The 23,805-nt window shown below is 48.0% G+C and overlaps 1 protein-coding gene across 1 annotated transcript; it reads right to left on the bottom strand.

Moving 5' to 3' along the window:
* Positions 1 to 1,740: 1,740 nt before the first annotated feature.
* Positions 1,741 to 22,837, bottom strand: LOC100015002 (b(0,+)-type amino acid transporter 1-like). Its single transcript, XM_001369161.3, has 6 exons — positions 22,073 to 22,837; positions 18,986 to 19,119; positions 10,375 to 10,504; positions 9,906 to 10,030; positions 9,098 to 9,185; positions 1,741 to 6,335 (listed from the first exon to the last, which is right to left on the bottom strand). The coding sequence occupies exons 1-6, from the start codon at positions 22,796 to 22,798 to the stop codon at positions 6,102 to 6,104; spliced, it is 1,437 nt and encodes a 478-aa protein (XP_001369198.2). The 5' UTR covers positions 22,799 to 22,837; the 3' UTR covers positions 1,741 to 6,101.
* Positions 22,838 to 23,805: the final 968 nt, after the last annotated feature.

The following is a 23,805-nucleotide window of genomic DNA, read 5'->3' as shown; positions in this document are numbered from 1 at the left end:
CCCTCCCCCACTATTGTGAGATCCTGGACAGTTGACTGCTGATCTCTGCACAAGACTTTCCATCTCCTGAGGGCTCAGACTGAAAGTGACAGTAGTACTCATCTCTTTAAGGACTGACAGAAGTGCTAAAAGATGAGCTTCTCATTTCCCCAATGGCCCCACCTGTGCCTGTCCAGTATAGTGGGTTCTGATCTCTTCTTTAAGCAAAACATTTCCTCTATCTTGATTTTGACTCAAATATTGAAAGGCTCACACACACACACACACACACACACACACACACAATTAGGGCAGAGAGCCAAACCCCTGTCTGAATGTTAGAAAATTTCCTAACTGGAAGTTCTGAAATAGTAGAGATTTTTTACTGATCTTTCATCTAATATAAACTGCATCAAATATCAGAGGAGATCACATAGACTCAAAGGTCATCATCATACAGCCTCTGGACTACAAACTGAGGCAGTTATTGTAACAGGGTATGGCTGATCCAATCTTAGTAGGAATATAGGAAATATAGGTTAGTATATGTATATAGATAGATACAGAGAGAGTACATACATATACATACATATACATATACTAATCTGTTTCCTATATATCATATAAGAGGAATATAGTATGTCTATATCTATTAGATATATAGTATTGGTTATACTATACATATGTATATATACACACATATAATATATATTTCCTATGTAGCATATAGGAAGTATAATATAGGTCAGTGGTCAAAGAAAAGGTCACATCCTAAATGAGCCTTCATTGAGGAGATGGGCAAGGCCTGGAAAGCATTTAAGGTGAGGAGCAGAAAGGACGACCAACTCTAATGCTGACCAGCTCTACATACCACAGTGAAACCCAAAGTATAAACTGTATTTGTCATCAATCAGAGAGATTAATTAGCTTGATTTTCCATTTGGAGCCTGTGGGAGATCAGTGAAGGAAGGGCTTTTACTTATTTGAAAGAATAAAGAAGGAAAAACAACTACCTGGAAGAAAAAATCTGACCATCTCTTCTACTTTGTTACTGCCCATCGAGATGGTTTTTAAGACATAGTGACCTAAGGGGAAAGAGAGACACCCAGAGGGAGCTTTCTGTCGTTTGTGCCCCTAAGCATTATTCCTTGTTCTCCCTAGAAGGGCAGAGACATGAGTGAGTTTCTCTGACTCTGTGGTCTGTGAAGTTAGAAAGCCATGAGTTGCTCTTCTCCCAGAAGGTGTAAAACAAAAGACCATGAGCTGCGGTGAGTGACTGATTGCTTAGAGGAGATGAGACCTTTGGAGAAGTCAAAGGATGGTTTCTAGCAAAGATGGCACCAGGGCAGGCAGGTCCAGGTCTAACACAATTGCCCTGAGAAACACACCAGCAAAGTTGAGAAAGAACTCCAGGAAAGCAGAGATTCAATCAAGCCAAATCAAAACCCCAGGAAGCTCTTCCAGCCAGTCAAGGAGGTGGAGATGGGACCAAAGTCCATTTGTGTCCTGGGTACCAGGAGGCTGAGGGGGTTAGGTAGAGTGAGGATGAACTCTGCTCCCAGCCCAGGGCTACTGAAAGAGGCAGAGGAGGAAGCTAAGGCCATGGCAGCACAGTTGCAGGAGCATCCATACTGTATTCAGACTAGAACCAGGGTCCATCTACCTCTTCAGAGGGTGAGGAAAGGGGCAGAGCCTCACCCTGGCAGAAAGTCTCAACCTAGAAACTGAGACGAGAGACATAAACAAACTATTGCTATGTAATATGTTATTAATAAATCATCATCTTTATTATTACTATTTTACTTTCTTTAAAATCTTACTAAAATTAAAAATCTATTATTTAACATTGTAATAAAATGTTGTATTATAGGATTAATGTTTAATATTTATTAACATTTTATTCAAAAATAAAGGACAATCCAAATACAATAAAGAAATCTTCTGAGTTTAGAAACCAGAAGCAGAGCCTGGTAAATACAAAGAGAACCTCAGAAGAAGATGGCTTGGCTACAACATGTCTAAGACTGGAAAAAAGAAACAGAGACAAAAAAATAATAATAATAAAACTAAGATGTTGAAGCAAATTAGAAGGAGACTAAACATCTTGAAATACAAAATGGAGCACTTACCTAAATAGTGGATACTCTGAAAAATAGAATGGCACAAACAGAACAGGAGACAACAGGAAATGTTGGAGCCTATATTGGCAGAGGTAGGGGAGTACTGTGCTCTCCCTTTCTTGCAATTACTAATGCCATTCTAGAATAAAGCTCTAATTTGGTATTCAATGGTTAGTACATTTCACCCTTCTTTTACCTTTTTTTTTCTTCAGTTGTTGTGCAAGATCAAGCAAAAGACAAATATAGACATAGCCCACTCTGCCTTGGATCCTAAACCTAATTAGTGAATTGTTTCAGTTATGTCTGACTCTTTGTGACCCCATTTGAGATTTTCTTGGCAAAGATATGAGATTTGTTTGCCATTTCATTTTCTAGCTCATTTCACAGGTGAAGAAACTGAGGCCAAAATGATGAGTTGTTCAGGGTCACTCGGGAAGTATTTGGTCATATTTGAACTCATACCTTTGCCACTCCAGTCCCTTTGTTCAATTCACTATGCGCCTAGCTACCTCCTAAATCCAATTATAGACCTATAGATTAGAAAATCTTAGGAGCAGCAAGGTGGCTCAGTAGACAGAAAGCCAGGCCTATTGTGAAAGGAAATTCTTGATTCTCTTTGTTTATTCTGAGTTTACACTTGTAAACTCTTTTTGCCTAGTTGGAGCTAACACTTTGGTTCATAATAATTTAATTAGTTTATTTAATTTACTAATTTAATTAACTAATTAATAATTAGTACCCCACTAGATTGTGAAGACAGGATTAAATCTCCTTTGATTGAATCAATAAAAACTTGAACTAGGTGGAGGAGCTCACAAACCACTTAGAGAATTCACACCCTCAGAAACTTAATCAGCCAGGAATCTGTGAATGCTTTTGATGAGAATTTACCACTCCAGAAGGTGAAAAGTAGATCCCACAGACACTCCCCAAGGGAGCCCAGAATTTCTGGAGTAGAGAAGCAGCTTCAAGAAGAAAGTGGGCCTCAGGAGTCACCTTCAGCTCAAGTCATCATCTTGACCTGCCTCTTAGAAGGAACTTGGTTGAGTGAATAGCTGACTTTCTTTTCCTGTCTTCTGGAGAAAGTTTGATTCCAGTGGAAAGTCAACAAGTCCTGGCTGAGTGGAGCACCAGAGAAATATTTAGATAGAGAGGCTAAATGTCTTCTCTACCTTTCTGTATTTCTCTACTTTCACTCTTTACACCTCTTTTGTAAATAAAAGCTATTCAAATCATTTTGACATTGAGCAATAATACTTTAAATCAGCAATTGCCATATTCTTTATAATGTTCATATATTTTAGTCAAAAATTTAAAATTTAATTCCTAAACTGGAGATAGGAGGTCCTGGGTTCAAATCATGCCTCAGATACTTCTGAGGTCTATGACCCTAGGCAAGTGACTTAACCCTAATTTTCTAGTTTTATCACTTGTTCTTCTGCCTTGGAACTGATACTATTAATTCTAAGGCAGAAGCCTTGGTTTCCCCTCCCTTGGAACCCCACAAAATGCCCCCAAATCCAATGACTAGACAGTTGTGAACCAGCAAGATGATGTGTTTTCTATAATCTGTAAAGATCTCTGGTTTGAAATGGCTCATCTTCATAAATCTACTTGTCTCATAGCAATCCTTTTCTATAGAGCAACTAATGCTGACCAGAATTGCAACAAGATGTGAAAGAAACTCTTTTACTAATTTGTATCCTAAGTTGGAACTAAGTGTTTTTTTTCTTTTTCTTTTTTTGCCACAGTAAGTCAAAGACTGAAAATGCTAAGAATGTGTGAGGAAGAAGGTAAGTATGATAAGACAGGAGGAAATGAGTATTTATTAAGCACTGGCTTACTATGTGCCAGACATTGTGCTGAATTGTATTGATAAATAAATAAATGTTGCCTCAAATATTATCCAGTATAAAAAGCAACTGACCTACTTAAGAATGGGGGAAGGGAGGGTGAAAGGGAAGGAGAAAATATGGAACCCTAAACTTTTTCAAATTAATATTTTAAAAAACTGACCTGGAAAACAGGATGAGGAGAGATAATTTCAGAATCATCAAACTCTCTCAAACACATGTCCAAAGAAAAAACCTGTATAACTTATTTTTTAATTATTTATTAAAAACTCCCCACAATGTAGCCAGAAGACAAAGTGAAAGTAGAAAGAATCCTTTGGACTTCTCCTGGAAGGAACCTCAAATGGAAAACATTCAGAAATGTTATGGCCAATATCCAGAAATCCCAGCTTAAACAATTCAATACTATGAAGAACCAAAAAGAAAGAGCTTAAGTGCTAAGCAGCCAGATAGAGTCACACAGGAATATGTCCATGATGAAAGAAAAAAGTGAATCTTGCAAAATCTAGCCTAATTCTCTAGAAGAAATGGATTTTTAATATAGTAGAGGAACTTCCAGCATTAATGATAACCAGAACAAGTCTGTGAAGGCTCTTTGAAATGCTAAGCAGGAACCAGAGTGCACACAAAAGGCTTGACTAGAGGGTTTTTGAGAGGAGAAGGGCTGGGAGTCTTCCAGAAGGTGGAGAAGTGGTAGCAGTGTCAGCAGCACATGCTGATGCAACTGCCTTATCTTCCTAGCTCTGTCAATATGTATCTAAGCCCGAAGGGCTACCCTTGTTTCTGCCTCTGTTGGGGGTACTCTTTCCTGGTATTAGGTCAATAATAGATAGAAGAGAGCATGTTGTGACCTAGTTACCTTTGAAAAGTCAGCAGAGGTCCCGCTAGGTCCAACTAGGGTCAGTTGCAGAATCTTCTGGGAGCCCCAGCAGCAGAGTCCAGAAAGGAGTTCTGAGGAGGGTTTTGCCTCACCTTACCTAGCAGTGAATTGAACCTGTACCCAATGCCCTACTTCTGGGCAGGGAGTAATTTATCCCAAGGATGCCCCCCTAGAAAGGATGACTAGGGGTCCCCACACTGAGTGGGAATTCACTCTTCCTAGAGCCCAAGAAGCGGCTCCCAGTTTGGGAAGTGGCTGTGCACTGTTTCTCTCGGGGAGGGGGAGGGGGAGGGGGATTCTTGTTCTGTCATATCTTCTCTCTTTTTTAGTGGATTGATTTATTTCAATAAAGGTCCACCTTCTCTCCTCCCTCCCTCCCTCTGCTCTCCCATTGAGAAAGCAAGAACATTTTGCATTACAAACATGTTTAGTCCAGCAAAACAAATGGACATATTCACCTTGTTTGAAAATTGTATCTTCTTTTTTAAATATGCTAACTTGCTGCTGGGCCTGGAGTCAGGAAGACTCCTCTTACTGAGTTCAAATCTGGCTTCAGACATTTACTGGCTGTGTGACCCTGGACAAGTCACTTTACCCTGTCGGCCTCAGTTTCCTCATCTGTAAAATGAGCTGGAGAAGGAAATGGCCAAGCACTCCAGCATCTCTGCCAAGAAAACCCCAAATGGGGCCACAAAGAGTCATAGATGAGTGAAACGACAAGTTCCTGGGAAGATTTCTTCTGTTTCTTGCTATACTTTCTCAGATAGTGTCTCCAAGAAAGCTAATTCAGGTTAAGTGGCTAATAACAAGGATAGAGCAAGGACAGACGTCAACTGAAAACGGGGACTGCAGCTCATGTGTCCTGGGGGGCTCCAGAGCTCCTCAGCCCCTCTCTCTCCTGAGGGGGGTTGAACTAGCTTTGCTCTAAGTCCCTGACCAAGATCGGTTAGGAGAGCCAACCCAGAGCGGGTAGGGGAGTAAAGAGGTGATGCAGCCAAAGAAGAAAATACAGAAAAACCATCCAGGAAACTTTTGAAAGTCTCCTGAGGAGGGTCAGAAGGGGGACACGGACGAGCAGGGAAGTGTAGACGAGATTTAATAGACACGAAACAAGGACAACTAAACTCTAGATAACCAAAGTTTCCAACTTCGGACACAGACTTCTTTCTTACGCTCTGCATGTAACTGTGCACAGGCACTAAGGTCGCAGTAGAAAACAACAGGAGGAAGCCAAGGCCCACGGCAAGCCTTGAAGATGGCTGGCAGCCATCAGTCCACGTTCTTCCTGGTGGGAGCCACTTCTAGAAGGAGCTGAAGCTGTGCTGTGACCACCTTCAAGAGTGGGGGCTGGTACCGGCAGTAAACCATGGGGAAATACACCAGGAAGCCACTGAGCACGAACAGGAAGACGTACAGGAATTCCATCTGCGGCTGGTCGATGATGGGCGCCAGGATCAGGTAGATGGAGGCCAGCAGAACAATGATTGGGATGAGGATAGGAACCTTGAATGTAAGAGGACACCCATCACTGGTCATTCAAGAACAGAAGGAGGGGCTCTAGCCAGCATCAGCCCAGCCCAGCCCCCACTGCAGAGATGGGGAAACCGAGATCTGGAGGTGGACACAGGGAGGATCGGGGATCCAGGTCTGGAGCTGGCAGTTCCTGCCTGACGCCATTTTGGTTTGGTTTGTCCGATGGCTTTCCAGGACTTCTAAGCCTGCTTCAAGGAACTTCCATTGTTTGTATTTTCCTTTTTCTAAGGACCTTAAGAGATAAAGGATCTAAAACGGAGTCTGGAACCCCCTTCTCTTCACCTATGAAGGCCGGATTGGAATCTCTAGTGGTGGGTGCTGCAGGCTAGGCACTGTCTCTCCCTCCAGACTCAGAAAGAAGAGGGAAGGAGACCAGAGAAGAAAGCCTTGTCCTGAGCTGACCCAGACTGATGATACAGGCTTGGGAGGAGAATGAACCAGCTTTGGTCGTCGCAGGTCCACTGAGTTTTGGGGAAGCCCAGGTTTGCCCCTATCTGTTGGGAACTTTTCTCAAGGGGAGCCCCAGACTGACCTTTCAGACTTTCAGACTGAACAATAGACCTTAAGGAGCTTAAAGAGCCCAGGCTAGGAGGGACTAGTAGATAGAATCAAATGTCAGGTAGCCTTTTTGTCTTAGAAGCTTCCCCCATCTATCAGTCCTCTCCCAGGCAGCCCAGCCCTGGGCTGGCCTCTTTCCTTAGTATCCCTTGTAAAGCATCAGCCTCTCCCTGATAATCCTCATTTCCTTGCAGCCATCTTAAAGCCGATCAATCATCCTTCCCCATCTTTGGTTCCCCCAATGGGAAGATCCCTGCGTTCTGCTGTTCTTTGGAGAATCATCCAGCAGTGATTCCCCCAGAGACGCTGCCCCAGAGCCCCGGAGTCTTGACTCTGGCTGGCGTGTGTGATGGGCCGATCATTACGGATCTGCCTTTTCCTCATTTGGTCTGATGACTACTTTGGTGCTGGTTCACAGGTTCAGGTAAAGCTCGGCTCCTGGCCCATAGCAGAGGCCTCATACGTGTCTGTTTGGTTTTTTGCTTAAAAAACATTTGTTAACCCTCCCCCTGCGTCCTGGAGTCCGAGGCAGAAGAGCAGTAAGGGCTGGGCCATGGGGGTCAAGGGACTTGCCCAGGGTCCCCCAGCTGGGATGCAAGCCAGGACCTCCCGGCTCTAGGCCTGACTCTCCCTCCACTGAGCCGCCCAGCTGCCCCCGTCTTTCACCCTATCTTTGATCTTTGGGATACAGACCCAGTCGCAGTCCCGGCTCTTGGGGCAGAGCTCCGGGAGCTCCCCAGCATGGTGGTGCCGTTCACAGCTCCCACAGCGATTCCGAAGAGTCTCTGGCGTCGGTCACCTCGGTCACAAGGGTCTCTGAGCCCTCTGCTAGGTGTCGACATGGCCCCCGACCCAGCGTGTCTCGGCTCTTAGTCTGGAGGCTTCTTCCACAGACTGGATCACTCCGCCGAGCTCTGCCTGCTGCCAGCCTTTCACATCAGCCCGGCCAGGAAAGCTTCGCACTCGCACACACGGGACTCATTTCTTCATAAATGTGAGGGATTAGGTAGAGGCGCTCGCTGTACACCTCCCCCCCTCCCCCCCCATCTGCTGTTTCCGGCCTCCTGGTGGCTGCATTGGCTTTGTTTGTGCAGAAAGTGGGATGCCATCAAGCCAGCCATTTCACTGTTCCTTGTTGGCTTTTCCTCTAACTGGCTGGTGTTTTGTCCCTTTATATCTCGGCTGCAGGGTTTCTCTCTTGCCTCCTGGGTGGTGGGAGAGGCTGCCTGGGCCAGGTGCCCACCGCCCTGTGTTCCAGCTTCCCCTCTGGTTTGTCGGGGAGTTCTTCCCCTCCCCTCGGGGCTCGCTCAGGTTTTTGGGGAGTTCTTCCCCTCCCCTCGGGGCTCGCTCAGGTTTGTCGGGGGAGTTCTTCCCCTCCCCTCGGGGCTCCCGTTTGTCGGGGGAGTTCTTCCCCTCCCCTCGGGGCTCACTCAGGTTTGTTGGGAAGTTCTTCCCCTCCCCTCGGGGCTCCCGTTTGTCGGGGGAGTTCTTCCCCTCCCCTCGGGGCTCACTCAGGTTTGTTGGGAAGTTCTTCCCCTCCCCTCGGGGCTCCCGTTTGTCGGGGAGTTCTTCCCCTCCCCTCGGGGCTCGCTCAGGTTTTGGGGAGTTCTTCCCCTCCCCTCGGGGCTCCCTTGGGTCTTTGGGTTTCTTCACCGCTGCCCATGGGCTCTTGGTTTGCTTTGGACGTTTGGGGTTTCCGGAGTTTCCTCCCAACACCTGCTCCGGCCTCTCTCGCTGCTTCCCTCAGGCCAGGCTGACCAGAGGCTCTCAGGTCTAAGAACCACTGTGAGGGCTCAGGCCAAGCACTGGACTCACGGGCTTCCAGGGGCAGGCCTGGGAATGGGCCGGGCCCAGCCTAAGCCTCCCCCTCTGCCTGAGAAGCTTCCCTGGGCCCCAGCCAGCATTCCTGGAGAGCTCTAGGACGGGACACCAGCAGGGGGGGGGGTGGGGGAGACCCCAGCGAGGGTCCGCTGTTGGCAAGATGGCTGGAGGAGAGGCTGCTGGACGCCGGAGGGCCCCCCAAACCCTTCTCCTGTGGGTGAGTTTCTCTAGCTCGTAGTCCTGTCTCTCTGGCCTCCCTCAGGCCTGCCCAGGTCCCTCCCCGCTAGGATGGGCCTTGCTGGCCTTCCCCTCCCTGCGAGGAGGCACTCACCGGGCCTGCTGCCTCAGCTTACCTTGTAGGATCTGGGCTGGTCCTTCTTCCACACTCTCAGATAGAGGAGGCAGCCCATGGTGGCTCCATGGATCATCCACAAGACGAAGCTAGGGGAGGACACGTCGCTTAACTCTCCGCCTTGAACCAAGGCTGCAGGCAGGCAGGGAGAGCCGGGCAGGCTCCAGGCCCTTCTGCCTGCCGTCCACCCCCCAGAGATCCAGGCAGAGAAGGGGAAGGAGGAGGGGCTACAAAGCAGCAGCTCTGGGCTCCCCCCCAGCAAGCCTCTGCCCTCCCCAGCCCCCATCTCCCGGCCACCGACGGAGGGACTCGTCCAGGGTCACAGCGCCAAATGCTACAGGGCCTCCCCCAGAGTAGCCGCGGTTGGAACAGCAGAGGCAGAAGTGGAGGCCCCGACTCCAACCTTCCTGCCTCTGGTCAAGCATTTCGGGCCTGGACGTTGCTCAGATCCTTCTCCAATAAACTGCCATCCACCAGGCTGGCTGCCATCTGGCACTTGTGCCGCCTGGTAGGTGCACCCTTGGCTTGGCCAAAGAGGTGGTGGTCCTCCTGCCACGAGAAGCTAATGCCTGGCTCTGTCTTCTCTTTGACCCTCCCGGAGGCAGCAGGCTCTTCGGAGGGCGGGGGGGGGGGGCACTGAGGGGGCCACAAGACCTGGGGCTGAATTTCCGGCATCCTGTGGCTGGAGTCCATCCTCTCCAGCTTCCCCCTCAGTCAAGGAGTAAAGGAGCGGCTCGAGACCCTCCCCACTTCCTGCTTCGCCCGCCTCCCCCCTCTGCTCCCAGGAGCAGAAGGACCTTCCTCCTTGCCTGCAGAAGTTGACGATGCTGCTGAAGTTTCCTGGAACGACCATGATCAGAGCTACGACAGCCGTGAACGTCAGCGCTGGAGAAGGGGTGAGACGCTGGATGTGGGCCATGGAGAGGATGGCTGGCTGCAAGACACGGCCCAGGGAAGAGGGCGGTGAGCCACTGGCCAGAAGAGGCCAGCCCTTCTCCAGGGACGGCACCGAGGGATGGAAGGAGCCGCTGGAAACCCAGACGGAGGGTTGGGGTCCGGGAGAGGGGAGCAGGGGGGGCCCAGCCAGAGGGTCAGGATCCAGGAGAGGGGAGCAGGGGGGGGCCCAGTGGGAGGGTTGGGGTCCAGGAGAGGGGAGCAGGGGGGGGCCCAGTGGGAGGGTTGGGGTCCAGGAGAGGGGAGCAGGGGGGGCCCAGTGGGAGGGTTGGGGTCCAGGAGAGGGGAGGGGGGGCCAGCTGGAGCCCCCGAGGCATTCCTTACCATGTGCCCCTCCCTGGCAGCCACGTAGCACACTCGACTCCCACCGAAAAAGGCCCCGTTTACGGAGCCAAATGTTGAGAGAGCCACTGACACAGGCACCAGCCAGGCCCAAGCTCCTAAGACTTGGTTCCTAGAAGAAAACAAAGGGTGAGAAAAGGAAGAGGGAGAGCGCCTTCACTTCTCCCTCTTGGGGGTCTATTTTAAAAATATCTTATTTTCCCCGTGACGTGCAATAACAATCTTCAACAGACGTTTCCCAAAATTTAGGATCCAAATTGCCTCCCTCCATCCCTTCCCTCCCTTTCCTGGAGATGGTAAGCGAGTTGACCAGGGCTCTACACGCCTGGTCACACACAACTGAGAGCACCCTCTTGGGAAACAAAATGCCCAAACAAAAGCAGTAAGAGTCCGCTCTGATGGCATCCAGCCCTGCTTCCTCTGGGGGCCGATAGAGAGCAGTCTTTGTCCTCAGACCCTCAGAGCTATCCCCAGTCACTGTAGTGCTGAAAGGAACGAAGTCCATTACAGCTGATCCTTCCTCAGTATCGCTGTTGCTCAGTCCAGTGTTCTCCGGTTCTGCTGATTTCACTCTGCATCAGTTCATCCAGTGCATCAGTGTCCAGCCTTTTCTGAAATCCTCCTGCCCACCATTTCTTCTTTTTAAACCCTCACCTTCTGTCTTTAAGTACTGGTTCCAAGATGGAAGAGTGGTCAGGGCTAGGCAATGGCGGTGAAGTGACTTGGCCAGGGTCACACCGCTGGGAAATGTCTGAGGCCAGACTTGACCCAGAACCGCCCCCCCCCATCTCTAGGCCTGGCTCTCCTAGCTTCCCCTTGCTCCCAATTTCTTATAGTGAAATAGTGTTCTGTCACAATTAGAAATGATCATTTGTTCAGCCATTCCTCAATCAATGGACATTATTCTTTACCACCACACACACACACACACACACACACACACAAGCTGTCAGAAATATATATATATTTTTTACAATTAGGTGCTTTCTTCTTCTTTTCAAAATCTCTTTGGGATACAGACCCAGTAGCAGTTTCACTGGATCAAAGGGTATGCACAATTGTATAGCCCTTTGGGCATAGTTCTAAATCGCTCTGGAGAATAGTTGGATCCATTTACAACTCCCCCAACAATGCATTAGTGTCCCAATTTTGTCCCATCCCCTCCAACATTTATTACTTGCCTTTACAGTCATATTGGCCAATCTGATAGGTATGAGGTTGTATCTCAGAGTTGTTTTAATTTGCATTTCTCTAATCCATCGTGACTCAACATTTTTTTCATATAATTATTGATAGCTTTGATTTCTTCATCTGAAAACTACTTGTTCATCTCCTTTGACCATTTATCCATTGGGTAGTGACTTGTATTTTTTATAAATTTGACTCAGAGGGGGCAGCTGGGTAGCTCAGTGGATTGAGAGTCAGTCCTAGAGATGGGAGGTTCTAGGTTCAAATCTGGCCTCAGACACTTCCCAGCTGTGTGACCCTGGGCAAGTCACTTGACCCCCATTGCCTACCCTTACCACTCTTCTGCTTTGGAGCCAATACATGGTATTGACTCCAAGACGGAAGGTAAGGGTTTTAATAAAAAAAATTTTTTTTGACTCAGTTCTCTATAGATTTGAGAAATGAAGGCTTTATCAGAGAAATCTGCTCTAAAAATGTCTCCCAGAAACAGGTTTTGAGTGATAATATATGTAGGACCCAGTGAAATTGCTTGTCAATTCTGGGAGAGGGGAGAGAAGAAAGGAGGGAGACAACAAGAATCATGTAACCCTGGGGAAAAAATTTAAACTAAAAATTTCCCCATTTGTTGTTCCCCTTCTAGTCTTGGTTACACTGGTATTATTTGTACAAAACCTTTTAAATTTACTATAAGCAAAATTATTCATTTTACATTTCATAAAATCTTCCTTTTTCCATAGATAGGACAGGTAAACTATTCCATACTCTCCTAATTTGCTTATGGTATTACCCTTCATGTCTAAATCATAGCTCCACTTTGACCTTATCTTAGTATAGGATGTGAGATATTGGTCTATATCTAATTTCTGCCATGCTGTTTTCTAGTTTTCTCAGCAATTTTTGTCAAAATAGTGAATTCTCATCCTAAGACCTGAAATCTTTGGGTTTATCAAACACTACATTGCTAAGGCTACTTACCCCAAATTTATTCCATGCTCCACCATTCTATTTCTTAGCCAGGACTAGATTATTCTGATGATTACTACTTTATAGGATAGTTTGAGATCTTGTACCTCTAGGTCACATTCCTTCCATTTTTTTCATTCATGCTCTCAATTTTCTTGCCATTTTGCTCTTCCTGATAATTTTATTATTTTTCTAATTTTATAAAACACATTTTTGGTCATTTGATTGGTATGACATGGAATAAGTAAATTAATTTTGGTAGAATTGTCATTTTTATTATGTTGGCTCTACCTATCCATGAGTAATTAATATTTTTCCAATTGTTTAGATCTGACTTAATTTGGGCGAAAAAAAATGTTTCTTAATTGTGTTAATAGAATTTCTGTGTTTATCCTCACAAGTGGACACCCAGATATTTTGTATTGTCTAGAATTATTTTAAATGGAATTTCTATTTCTACCTCTTGCTGCTGGACTTTGTTAGAAATATATAGAAATACTGATGATTTATGTGGGTTTATTTTGAATCCTGCAACTTTACTAAAGTTATTAATTATTTCAGCTAGTTTTCTAGTTGATTCTCTAGGATTCTCTAAGTAAAACATCCTATCATTTGTAAAGAGTGATAGTTTAGTTTCTTCGTTGCCTACTTTAACTCCTTCAATTTCTTTTTCTGCTTATATTGCTAAATGTACTATTTCCAGTATGATATGAAATAATAGTGATAATAATGGGCATCTTTGCTTCACCCCTAATATTATTGAGAAGGTTCCTAACTTATCTTCATTACATAAAACACTTGCTGATGGTTTTAGATAGATATTGCTTATAATTTTAAGGAAAGGTCCATTTATTCCTATGTTTTCTAGTGTTTTAAATAGGAATGAGTCTCATATTTTGTTGAAGGCTTTTTCTGCTATTGAGATAATCATGTAATTTCTGTCAGTTTTGTTATTAATATGTTCAATTATGCTGATAGTTTTTCTAATATTAAACTAGCCTTGTATTCCTGGTCTAAAACCCATCTAGTCATAGTGAATGATCCTTGTGATATATTACTATTAGTCTGCTTGCTAGAATTTTACTTAAAAATTTTGCATCTATATTCATTCAGCAAATTGGTCAATAATTTTCTTTCTCTATTTTTGGTCTTCTTAGTTTGGGTATCAGCACCATAATTGGGTCATAAAAGGAATTTGGTAGGACTCCTTTGCCTTTATTTCCAAATAGTTTATATAGTATTGGGATTAAATTGTTTTTTAAATATTTGATAGAATTCACTTGTGAATCCATCTTGCCATGAACATTTTTTAAGTCAAATTAACTAAAGTTCTATTTCCTTTTCTTTTTAAATAAAACAACTCCTAGTCTTATTGAACTAGTGTTCAATGATTCTCTTACCTTAAAATTTTTATTTATTTATCCTTTGCTTTTCAGAATTTCCAATGGGTCTTAAATTAGAGATTTAAAATTTGTTCTTCAACTTTTTTTTAGTTGCATGCTCAATTCATTATTCTGCTTTTCCTCTATTTTATTAGTGAAATTGTTTAGATATTTAAGTTATAAGATGTTTTGGCTGCATCCTAGAAATTTTGGTATGTTGTTTCCCCATTGTCATTCTCCTTTAATTAATTTATTGTTTCTACAATTTGTTATTTCTCTCCTTTTTTAGAATTAGATTATTTAGTTTCCAATTAACTTTAAAATTGTCTTTCCAAGGGCCCTTATTGATTATAATTTTTATTGTGTTATGACCCAAAAAAGGGTTATTATTTGTACCTTTCTGCATTTGGCTGTGAATTTTTATGCCCTAAAACATAATCAGCTTTTGTGTAGATGGCATATACTTTCAAGAAGGTATATATCTTTCTATTTCCTTTCAATTTTCTCCAGAGATCTATTAAATCTAACTTTTCTAAAATTCCATTCACCTCTTTAAATTCCTTGTTTATTTTTTGGCTAGATTTATCTAGCTTTGAGAGGGGAAGGTGGAGGTCCCCCACAAATATAGTTTTACTATTTCCCCCTATAGTTCACTTAATTGCTTCTTTAAAAAATTGGAAGCTATACCAATTTGGTGCATATATGTCTAGTATTGATATTATTTCAATATATATAGTACATTTTATCAAGTTGTAATTGCCTTCCTTATATCTTTTAATTAGATCTATTTTTGTTTTAATTTTGTCCAAAATTGTTATTGTTGCTCTTACCTTTTTTTACTTTAATTGAAGTATAATTAATTCTGCTGCAGCCCCTTACTTTATTTACTCTGTATGTATATTCTCTTTCTTATTTACCTTTTTATGCTTCTCTTGAGTCTTGTTTTGGAACATCAGATTTCTTGTTCAGGTCTAGTCTTTTCATCAGGAATGCTTGGAAGTCTTCTACTTTACTAAATGACATTTTTTTTTCTCCTGATAAGAATATACTGTATGTTACTGGGGAGGTGATTCTTGGTAATAAACCTATTTTCTTTGCCTTCTGGAATATCATATTACAAGTCCTATGGTTCTTAAATATAGAAGCTGATAAGTCATGTGTAATTCTGACTATGGCTCCATAATATTTGAATTATTTCTTTCTAGTTGCTTGGAGGGTTTTCTCCTTGGCTTGGGAGCTCTGTAATTTGGCTATAATATTCCTGGGAATTGTCATTCAGGGATTTATTTCAGGAAGTAACTGGTGGGTTCTTTCAATTTCTATTTGATTCCCTTATTCAAGAATATCAGGGCAATTTTCCTTGATAATTTCCTGTAATATAATATCTACTTTTTTTATCATGCCTTTCAAGCAGTGAAGTAATTCTTAAATTGTCTCTAGGATCTATTTTCCATGTAAGTTGTTCCTTTGATGAGATATTTAGTATTTTCTTCTACTTTTTCAGTCTTTTGATTTTGTTTTATTGTTTCCTTGTATTTCACAAAATCATTAGCGTCTACTTGCCCAATTGTAATTTTTAAGAAATTATTTTCTTCAGTAAGCTTTTAAGCCTCCTTTTTAATTTGACCAATTCTACTTCTTAAGAAAGTAATAAATGTTGGAGTGGATGTGGCAAAATTGGGACACTAATACACTGCTGGTAGAGTTGTGAATTGGTCCAACCATTCTGGAAAGCAATTTGAAACTATGCACAAGGGGCTTTAAACAAATCCCTGCCCTTTGATCCAGCCATAGCACTGCTGGGTTTGTACCCCAAAGAGATAATAAGGAAAAACACTTTTATAAACTATTCATAGCCATGCTCTTTGTGGTGGCAAAAAATTGGAAACTGAGGGGATGCCCTTTGTTTGGGGAATGGCTGGATAAATTGTGGCATAGTTTGGTGATGGAATATTATTGAGCTGAAAGGAATAAAGAAATGGAGGAATTCCATGTGAACTGGAACAACCTCCAGGAATTGATGCAGAGCAAAAAGGAGCAGAACCAGGAGAACAATGTACACAGAGACTGATACATTATGTAATGGACTTTTCTACCAGTAGCAATGCAATGACTCAGGGCAATCCAGATGGATTTATGAGAAAGAACGCTCTCCACATCCAGAGAAAGAACCGTGGAACCAGAAATGCATTAGAAAAATATATGATCGACCACATAGTGTGATAGATTGTGATTAGGGTTTTGATGTTAAAGAATGGTACATGTATAACCCAGTGGAACTGCTTGTTGGCTTTCGGAGGGGGAGGAGAAAGTGTGTGTGTGGATCATGAATCATGTCTTCTTGGAAAAATATTCTAAAAAAAACCCTTTTCTTCTTTGGATTCCCCCTCCCCCTTTTTCCATTTGGCCAATTCTGTTTTTTAAGATATTATTTTCTTTAATATTTTTTTGCCTCTTTATCCAAACTATTGATTCTTTCTTTCATTGTTTTCATTTATTTCCCCCATTTTTCCTATTCCTCTCTTATTTGAATTTTGAAATCCTTTTTGAGCTCTTCTAGAGTCTGAGACCAATTCCCATTTGTCTTTGAAGTTTTAGATGTAGCTGATTTGATTTCATTGTCTCCTGAGTTTGTGCCTTGCTCTTCCTTATCTACATAGTAATTCTTTATGGTTAGGTGATCTTTGTTTTTTGGATGTTTACTCATTTTCTTGACTTTTTTTCTTTATCTTAAAAAGTGGTTCTGTTCTTAGGATAGAGGGGCATTTTCTCAAACTTCAGCTTTTCCTTGCCGCTACCCTCAGATCCAGTTTTGGGTTTCGGTAAGTTTCAGTTCTTCCATGGCTTGTGGGCCGGGAGTTCTGGAAGCTGCCTCCCACTATTAATTCAGTCTCCCGCAGGACTTACTTACTGATGACTTGCAGGGTCCAGGGCACTGTGAAGAGCCTTTTGCTAGAGTTTTGGGCCTCACCCCTGGCTTGGGCAGGGCATCTAGGTCTTGCCCTGGGTTGGCACTAGCCAGACTCACTGAGGATTCCCTTGGGTGTTGGGGTACTCTGCTCTTGGCCCAGGTTCAGAATCTTGAGCAGTTGTAGGGTGAGGAGGCTTGCTGTTGGTTTGTGCCTGGTGCTCCTTGCTGCAGCCTTGCTATAGGCTGTCCTTCCTTCTCCCCTCAGTGAAACAGACCCTCTCTGTCTCCCTTCCAAGTCGTCTTCTGTCCACTTGTTGGTTCTGCCCCTCCAGATTTCTTTTGAAGTGTTATTTTAAGGTTGGTTGGAGAGGATTCTGAGAAAAGTTCCAGCTTTGCCTGCCTCTATTCCACCATCTTGGCCCCACCTTTGGTTGAACAGATTTCCCAGGTCCTTTAGGCGCGACACTCCACATTCTCCATTCTGAGGTCTTCCATCCCTTTCCTTCCCTACATCCTCTGGGCTATATTTGCAGGTCCCTCCCAGCTCTGACATTATCTGTTCTCAGTTCTAAATCTCCTTTTGGTTCCAGCATTCTATGTTCCAAACCCTGCCCCTTCCCAGCTAGCCTCCCCCCCCCCCCCCCCCCCCGTCCCTGAGTTCTCTGGCTTTCAATAAGGATGACCATTATTGCTATGTTCCCCTTGGTTGGATCTCCACCCAAGCACCCAGGAACCCCTCTGGCCACCTGGAGGCAGCAGCCGGGCAGGTTTGGGCTCTCTGTAGGCAATGTGTGCCGGGGGCCAGGGAGCAGGGGGGGGGGGTAGGAACCCCTCACCTTCCCAAGGTGAGGTTGTTTTCCTAAAGACTTTCCCTCTAAGTCTGCAGGAGGGAATGCCAGGGCTGCCGTCTCCACTTGAGGAGGACGCGGAGGCTAAGGGGTGCTGTAAAGATTAAATTGAACTCTCCCCTGATTGGGAAGATTAAGTTAACTCCCCTGCCCATTTTTCAGATTGAATCACCAAAGGCATAAACACCCCATTCACACTTGAGTGGGGGAGGTTTGTGGCCCACCTATGCGATAGTGGTGATGCATCAGAATCGACTGACTGACTCCTGGGCAGTCCTAAGCAAGGCTTTAGACTGTGATTTGTCTATGCAAAAAGTGGAGGAAGGCTCAGGAAGTGATGCAAAAAAGTGTCTTTAAAAGGGAGCAACAACTTCCTGTGGGAGGAACTTCAATTCTTCTGGAATTCTGAGTTCGAGTTGGAGGTTCATGAAGAACCTGCTGACTAGACCTGAGACCTTTTCCTGGTGAGGCTATTCTTCAATCTCTCCCTTTGGACTGACATGTGGTGAGTGAAAGGCTGGCTCCTTCCTGGATTTTCTGAAGAGACCAGCCTCAGGAGAGACCCACCTCTTGAGAGAGGCTCCCCGCATTCCCAGGTCCAGGCTACAAGGGCCGAGGCCTCTCCAGTTAAGGAGCAAAATACTTAGTGCTTAGGCTAGATATCTAGCCCTAACCTCTCTCTGATTTTCTAACGTTCACTCTATATTTTACAAATAAATTATAAATAATTCTCTTTGGAATTAATTAAATTCCTGGTGACCCTATCTTAAATAATCCAGTCCAACCTTTTTAAATAAACCCCTTTTTTCTTCCTACAGTGTCCAAAGCCAGAGCAGGCTGCCATGCACATTCCTAGCTGGAATCTGCCCTCCCCTTCCCCAATGGGCTGGTGTGTGGGAGCCCCAGGAGAGCAAGTGACCTGGGAGGGAATGGAAAGTAGCTGGGCTCTAAATGGAGGTTAAAGTATCAGAGGACCTGGATTCCAGTCCTACCCTGGCTACTTGCTTCCCTGGGGTCAGTCACTTTCCTCCTCTAGGGTGGCTGAAGAAGATACTTTCCCACTCTGGGCTTGTACAAGGACAAGGTCCCGAGAGAGCTGGGGACCCTGTGGAGACAGTGAAGGCATTCGCCGGTCCTCTTTAAGAGGGAGGGCTCCTTCTCTAGGCCTCAGTTTACCTCTCTACAAAATGGGAGCAATGGTCCTTGGACTTTGTCAGTGCTCAAACCCCTCAGGGGTTCGGGCATTCTCTCTGCCTACCAGGGAGGTGTCCTGAGGAGGAAACCCCAAGTCCGCAGCTCACCCCCAGCTGATGGCCAGAGCGCCGGAATCCCGGATGTCGCTGGGACTCATGACCACCATGTAGCTCAGGTTCACGAGGATGTAGAGGCCCGTGACCAGGGGGATGGAGACGACCACAGCCCGGACCAGGTTCTTCTGCGGAAGGAAAGCCAAAGGACTCAAACAGGGTTTGCCCAGGATGGGGCAGAGGGGAGAGCCCAGAGCAGACTGCTTGGCACCCTGGGAGGAGGGAGGGCGACAGCGTGGACCAGAGGACTGCAGCAAAGCATGGTGGGAAAGCTGCTGCTTGCCTGTGAGCTTGAGGCCTTGGGGGAAGGGGAGGAAGAAGGAGGGAGGAAGAGGAGGGGGAGGAGGAAGAGAACTTAACACCTTGAGGCCTGCAGCCCCCTCCCCCACCTCTTCTCTGCCAGGGAAGCCACAGTAGGAGAGAGGGGCAGCTTCCACTGGCTTGGGCCCTTCGCACATCTCCTGGGAGCCCCCACCATTTCGGGGTCCTACCTATCGTTTAGGGAGGCCCTGGAGAAGCTGGAAACTGTGCAGAGGAGGGTGGCCAGGCAGGGAAAGGACCTAGAATCCCGGCTATGGAGGCCAGACAGGACAAAGGGAAGGTGGGGAGTCTGGGGAGGGGATGTGTGGGGAAACGTAGACCAAGAGGCCATTGGCAAGGCCCTGAAGGCTCTCCTACAGAGGGGAGGAGGCCCTCTCTGCTGGGGGGGGGGGGGCAGGAGCCTGGCAGGGACGGGAGGGATGCAAAGAGGCCCATCGAGTCTACGGGTCAGAATAGGATCCCTGACTAGGAGATGGGCTGCCAGAGCATGCTGAAGCATCTTTCCCTCCCTCCCCCTTCCTCCTCCCCTCTCGCCTTCTTCCTCCCTCCATCCCTCCCCCCTTCCTCTCTCCCTTCCCCCCTCCCTCCCCTCCTCCTCTCCCTCCCTCCCTCCTCCTCTCCCTCCCTTCCCCCCTTCCTCCCTCCATCTCCCCCCTCCCTTCCCCCCTCCCTCCTCCTCCCCTCTCCCTCCCTCTTCCCCTCCTCCTCTCCCTCCCTCCCTCCTCCTCCCCCTTCCCTCCCTCTTCCCCTCCTCCTCTCCCTCCCTCCCTCCCCTCCTCCCCTCCCTTCCCCCCCCCCCCTCCCTCCCTCCCTCCTTCTCCCTCCCCTCCAGGTAGGATGAGATGGGGGCGGGGCGGGGGTCCCTCCACTTCGCAGCTTCGGTGCCTCCTAAGGAGCTGCTCAGGGAGAGGAGTGTGGAAGGAGCCCTTTAGGTTCGCGCCAGGCCGCGGAAGGGGAGGAAGAAGAGGAGAAGTAAAGGGACGCCGCGCGGGGCAGACCACGGAGGGGGAGGGCCAGCCGCGTCCCGGGTCCCCGGTCCGGCCCAGTCAGGCTTTCACCGGGAAGGGGTCCAAGGCGCCGCCCAGCTCCCGCTTGGGTCCACCCTTGGCCGGGAGGGAGGTGGAGCGCGGGGCGGGGCCTTTGGCCCCCCTTCACGGGCAGGGAGAAAAGGCGTGGCTAGACTCAGCCGGAAGCTGAAGCCGCTCCATAGATAGGGAGGAGGGCTGGGCCCGGGCTGCCGCTGCTCGGCTTCGGCCATCGCCCCGACGCCCCGCACCCGAGGGAGGAGGGGCTGGCGCGCTCTCCGTTAATGGTCACCCACTTTCTCCACCCGGGGGGAATTGAGGGGCGGCCCCGGGCGTCCTGGAGCGGCCACCTCCAAGGACTGTCTCCCCCCTCCTTTCCCCCACGACGGCGCAGCGGGGGTTGCGCAGCCCCCCCCCCCCCCCCTCCCGCTTGGTGACTGGTGTGCTGCTGGAGGGCTTTGCCTTTACGGAGGTGGAAACTGAGGCAAAGAGGGGCCACCCCGCTGGGAAGTGTGAGGCCAGATTTGAGCTCGGGAAGAGGAACCTCCCCAGGCCTCTCCCTCCCCTTCCCTTCCTGCCCTCTCCGCCTCCCCCGGCCCCTTGGCTTTAACCCTCCCATTCGGTCTTGGTGACAACTCTGAGGCAGAAGCGCAGAGGCTGGGCAGTGAGGACCAAGGGACTGGCACGAGGTCCCCCAGCTAGGGCATGCCTGAGGCCAAATTTGAACCCAGGACCTCCCATCCCGAGGGAGCCTTTTAGCTGGGAGGGACAGCATTCAGCCTGGCCTGAGCCCACTCCTCTTGCGCCCAGAATGCCCCAGACGCCCCATCATCTCTGGGCCAGCGCCTAAAGGGTACGCCCACCGAGCTCTTCTTGGGGCAGCCTCCCAGCCCTTGGGATGTGCCTGTTGGCTGTCTGATCTCTGGGGGGAGCTTGCCTGGGGAGCCCCCCTGCAGCTTCTCCAATGGTCCTGGAGGACTGGGCTGGAGTCTCTCTCTCTCTCTGGGCTCCTGCTGGGTTCCCTGAAGTCAGAGAGGCCTGCTGGGAAGCCCTCCTTGAACACTCACACCGCCATATTTAGCAGTTCTCAGCCTCGGTTTATCCCTCTGTAAAATGGGGTTCAAAGGGCATCTCAGGGGGTAGCGAGGATGAAATAAGGTGACCCAGAATGCTTCACTTCCTGGGCATCTTCTTTTTTGTGCCTGGGCCCTCTGTGCCAAGGTCTGTGCCAGGCATCCAGTACAAGGCTCTCGAACCCTCTCTCCCCCAAAGCTCCCGTGGGGCTGGGGGAGGAAGTGAAGCACTTTCCTGCAGCCCCTCCATGGGCCTGGGAATGTGAGGTAGGAGAGGTCACCTGCCCCTGGGAGCTGCTGGCCTTGGACCAGGGCCTGAAGGGAGGAGGAGGAGGAGGAGGAGGAAGAGAAGGAAGAGGAGGAGGAGGAACAGGAGAAGGTGGAGGAGGAGGAGGAAGAGGAGGAGAAGGAGGAGGAAGAGAAGGAGGAGGAAGAGAAGGAAGAAGAGGAGGAGGAGGAAGAGAAGGAGGAAGAGGAGAAGGGAGAAGAGGAGGAGGAGGAGGAAGGAAAGGAAGAAGAGGAGAAGGAGGAAGAGGTAGAGGAAGAGAAGGAGGAGGAAGAGGAGGAGGAAGAGGAGGTGAAGGAGGAGGAGGAGGAAGAGAAGGAGGAGGAAGAGGAGGAAGAGAAGGAGGAAGAGGAGGAGTTGGAGGGAGGGCACTCACACTGGAGTTCTGGAGCTCCTCTGTCACCAGATTGAGATTATTCCACCCATTGAAGGACCAGAGGCCCTGGTAGAAGGCAATGCTGATGCTCCCCAGCTGCTGGCTGGTGCCGGCAAAGGCATTCTGCAGGGCATCCCCAGCCCGACCCTGTCCCAGCACCCAGAGGCCCCCGCCGGTGATGACCAGCAGCGCCAAGACCTTGGCTACCGTGCACACGTTCATGAGGCCGGCAGCCAGCCTCACACTCCAGCAGTTGACCAAGGCAAGGACCAGGATGCAGATGGCAGCCACGCATTTGATGGCCACCGCAGGCAGTGCGGGGCAGCCAGGGTAGAAGGGGGCCACCATGTACTCGGCGAAGCTCAAGGACATGGCGGCGATTCCAGCCGGCCTGAGTAGCAGCGTGGACATGTAAATCACCAGGAAGCCGGGGAGTGCCCCCAAGGTCCTGAGGATGTAGATATAGTCTCCTCCCGACTCGGGGATGAGCGTGCCCAGCTCGGCGTAGCTCAGGGCTCCCAGCAGGGCCAGGAGGCCGCAGGCAGCCCAGATGAGCAGGCTGCCCCCAGGGCTCCCCATCTGGTAGATGACTTGCTGAGGGTTCATGAAGATCCCGGATCCGATCATGCAGCCCGCGATCAGGGACACAGAGCTGGCCAGCCCCAGCTCCCTCCGGAGCTGGAGCTTGGTGGGCTCTGCATCCCCGGCACTCTCCTCTTCCCTCATCGTCTCAGAGCCGGTGCCAACAGGTGCTGTGGGCAGCGAGGGGCAGAGACTGAGCCTGATTCTGGGTCGAGTTAATGATTATATCCAGAGATTGGCTAACAGGACAAAGGGCCCAAACCAGTAGGGGAAAGAATGGGCCCTGCAGGTAGAATACTCTGCACTCTGGGCAGGGAACTGAGTGCAAGTCTGGCCTGGCTCTTGGCTAGTAAGCAAGATTATCACTGATTAAGCACCTCCTCTGTGCCTGGCGCCATGCTAAACCCCAGGCGTACGAGGAGGCAAGAAGACGGCCCCTGCCCTCCAGGAGCTCCCAGTCCAATAGGGGAGACAACCTGCAAGCGAATAAAGAAATCATGAATAGATGGAGGGAAGGAGAGGCTTCCTGGAGGAAGGGGGCTTTGAGTGGGGACTTAAAGGAAACTGCCAGGGAGATCCTAATTGGAGCAGAGGAGGGAGAGTGTTCAAGACCTGATCGACAGCCCAAGAGGATGCTGGGAGCTGGGAGACAGAGGGTCTTGTTCATGGGGCTGTCAGAAGGCCAGAGCCACTGTGTCTGTCAAAGAGGATGCATTGAGACTTCCGGTCAAGATGGCAGCTTAAAGAAAGCTAAAGTTCAGAGCTCCAGAAACCCTTCCTTACTGATCTCAAACTGAATGCTCCTAGGGCATTGGAATTCAAAATAAATAACAGAATAGACCCCGGGAACACTCCTCCTGGACCTGGACCAAAAGGTATGGCCCCCCCCAAAAGTCAGAACCTGAGATCACTCGGATCTAAGGGAGAGACAGAAGGAAGGTCTCAGGACCCATCTCCCCCAACCCAGAGTTCTGAATCCAAGGCAGCAGCAGGAACCTCAGGGCAGGCAAAGGGGCCTCGGGAGCTGGCTGTTCTGAAGGCCACACCCTGAAAACAACCTGAGCCAGTCGCAGGGGCACCCAGACAGCAGGGAAACAGAGAGACAAGAGGAGCCTGTAGCCACCTGACCAGATCCTTCCATCTGAGTCTCA

The sequence above is a fragment of the Monodelphis domestica genome, chromosome 1 (assembly GCF_027887165.1).
Source record: "Monodelphis domestica isolate mMonDom1 chromosome 1, mMonDom1.pri, whole genome shotgun sequence".
Taxonomy (NCBI): Eukaryota; Metazoa; Chordata; class Mammalia; order Didelphimorphia; family Didelphidae; genus Monodelphis; species Monodelphis domestica.
Note: the sequence above shows the minus strand (reverse complement) of the source record. Positions and strands in the feature narration are given on the sequence as shown.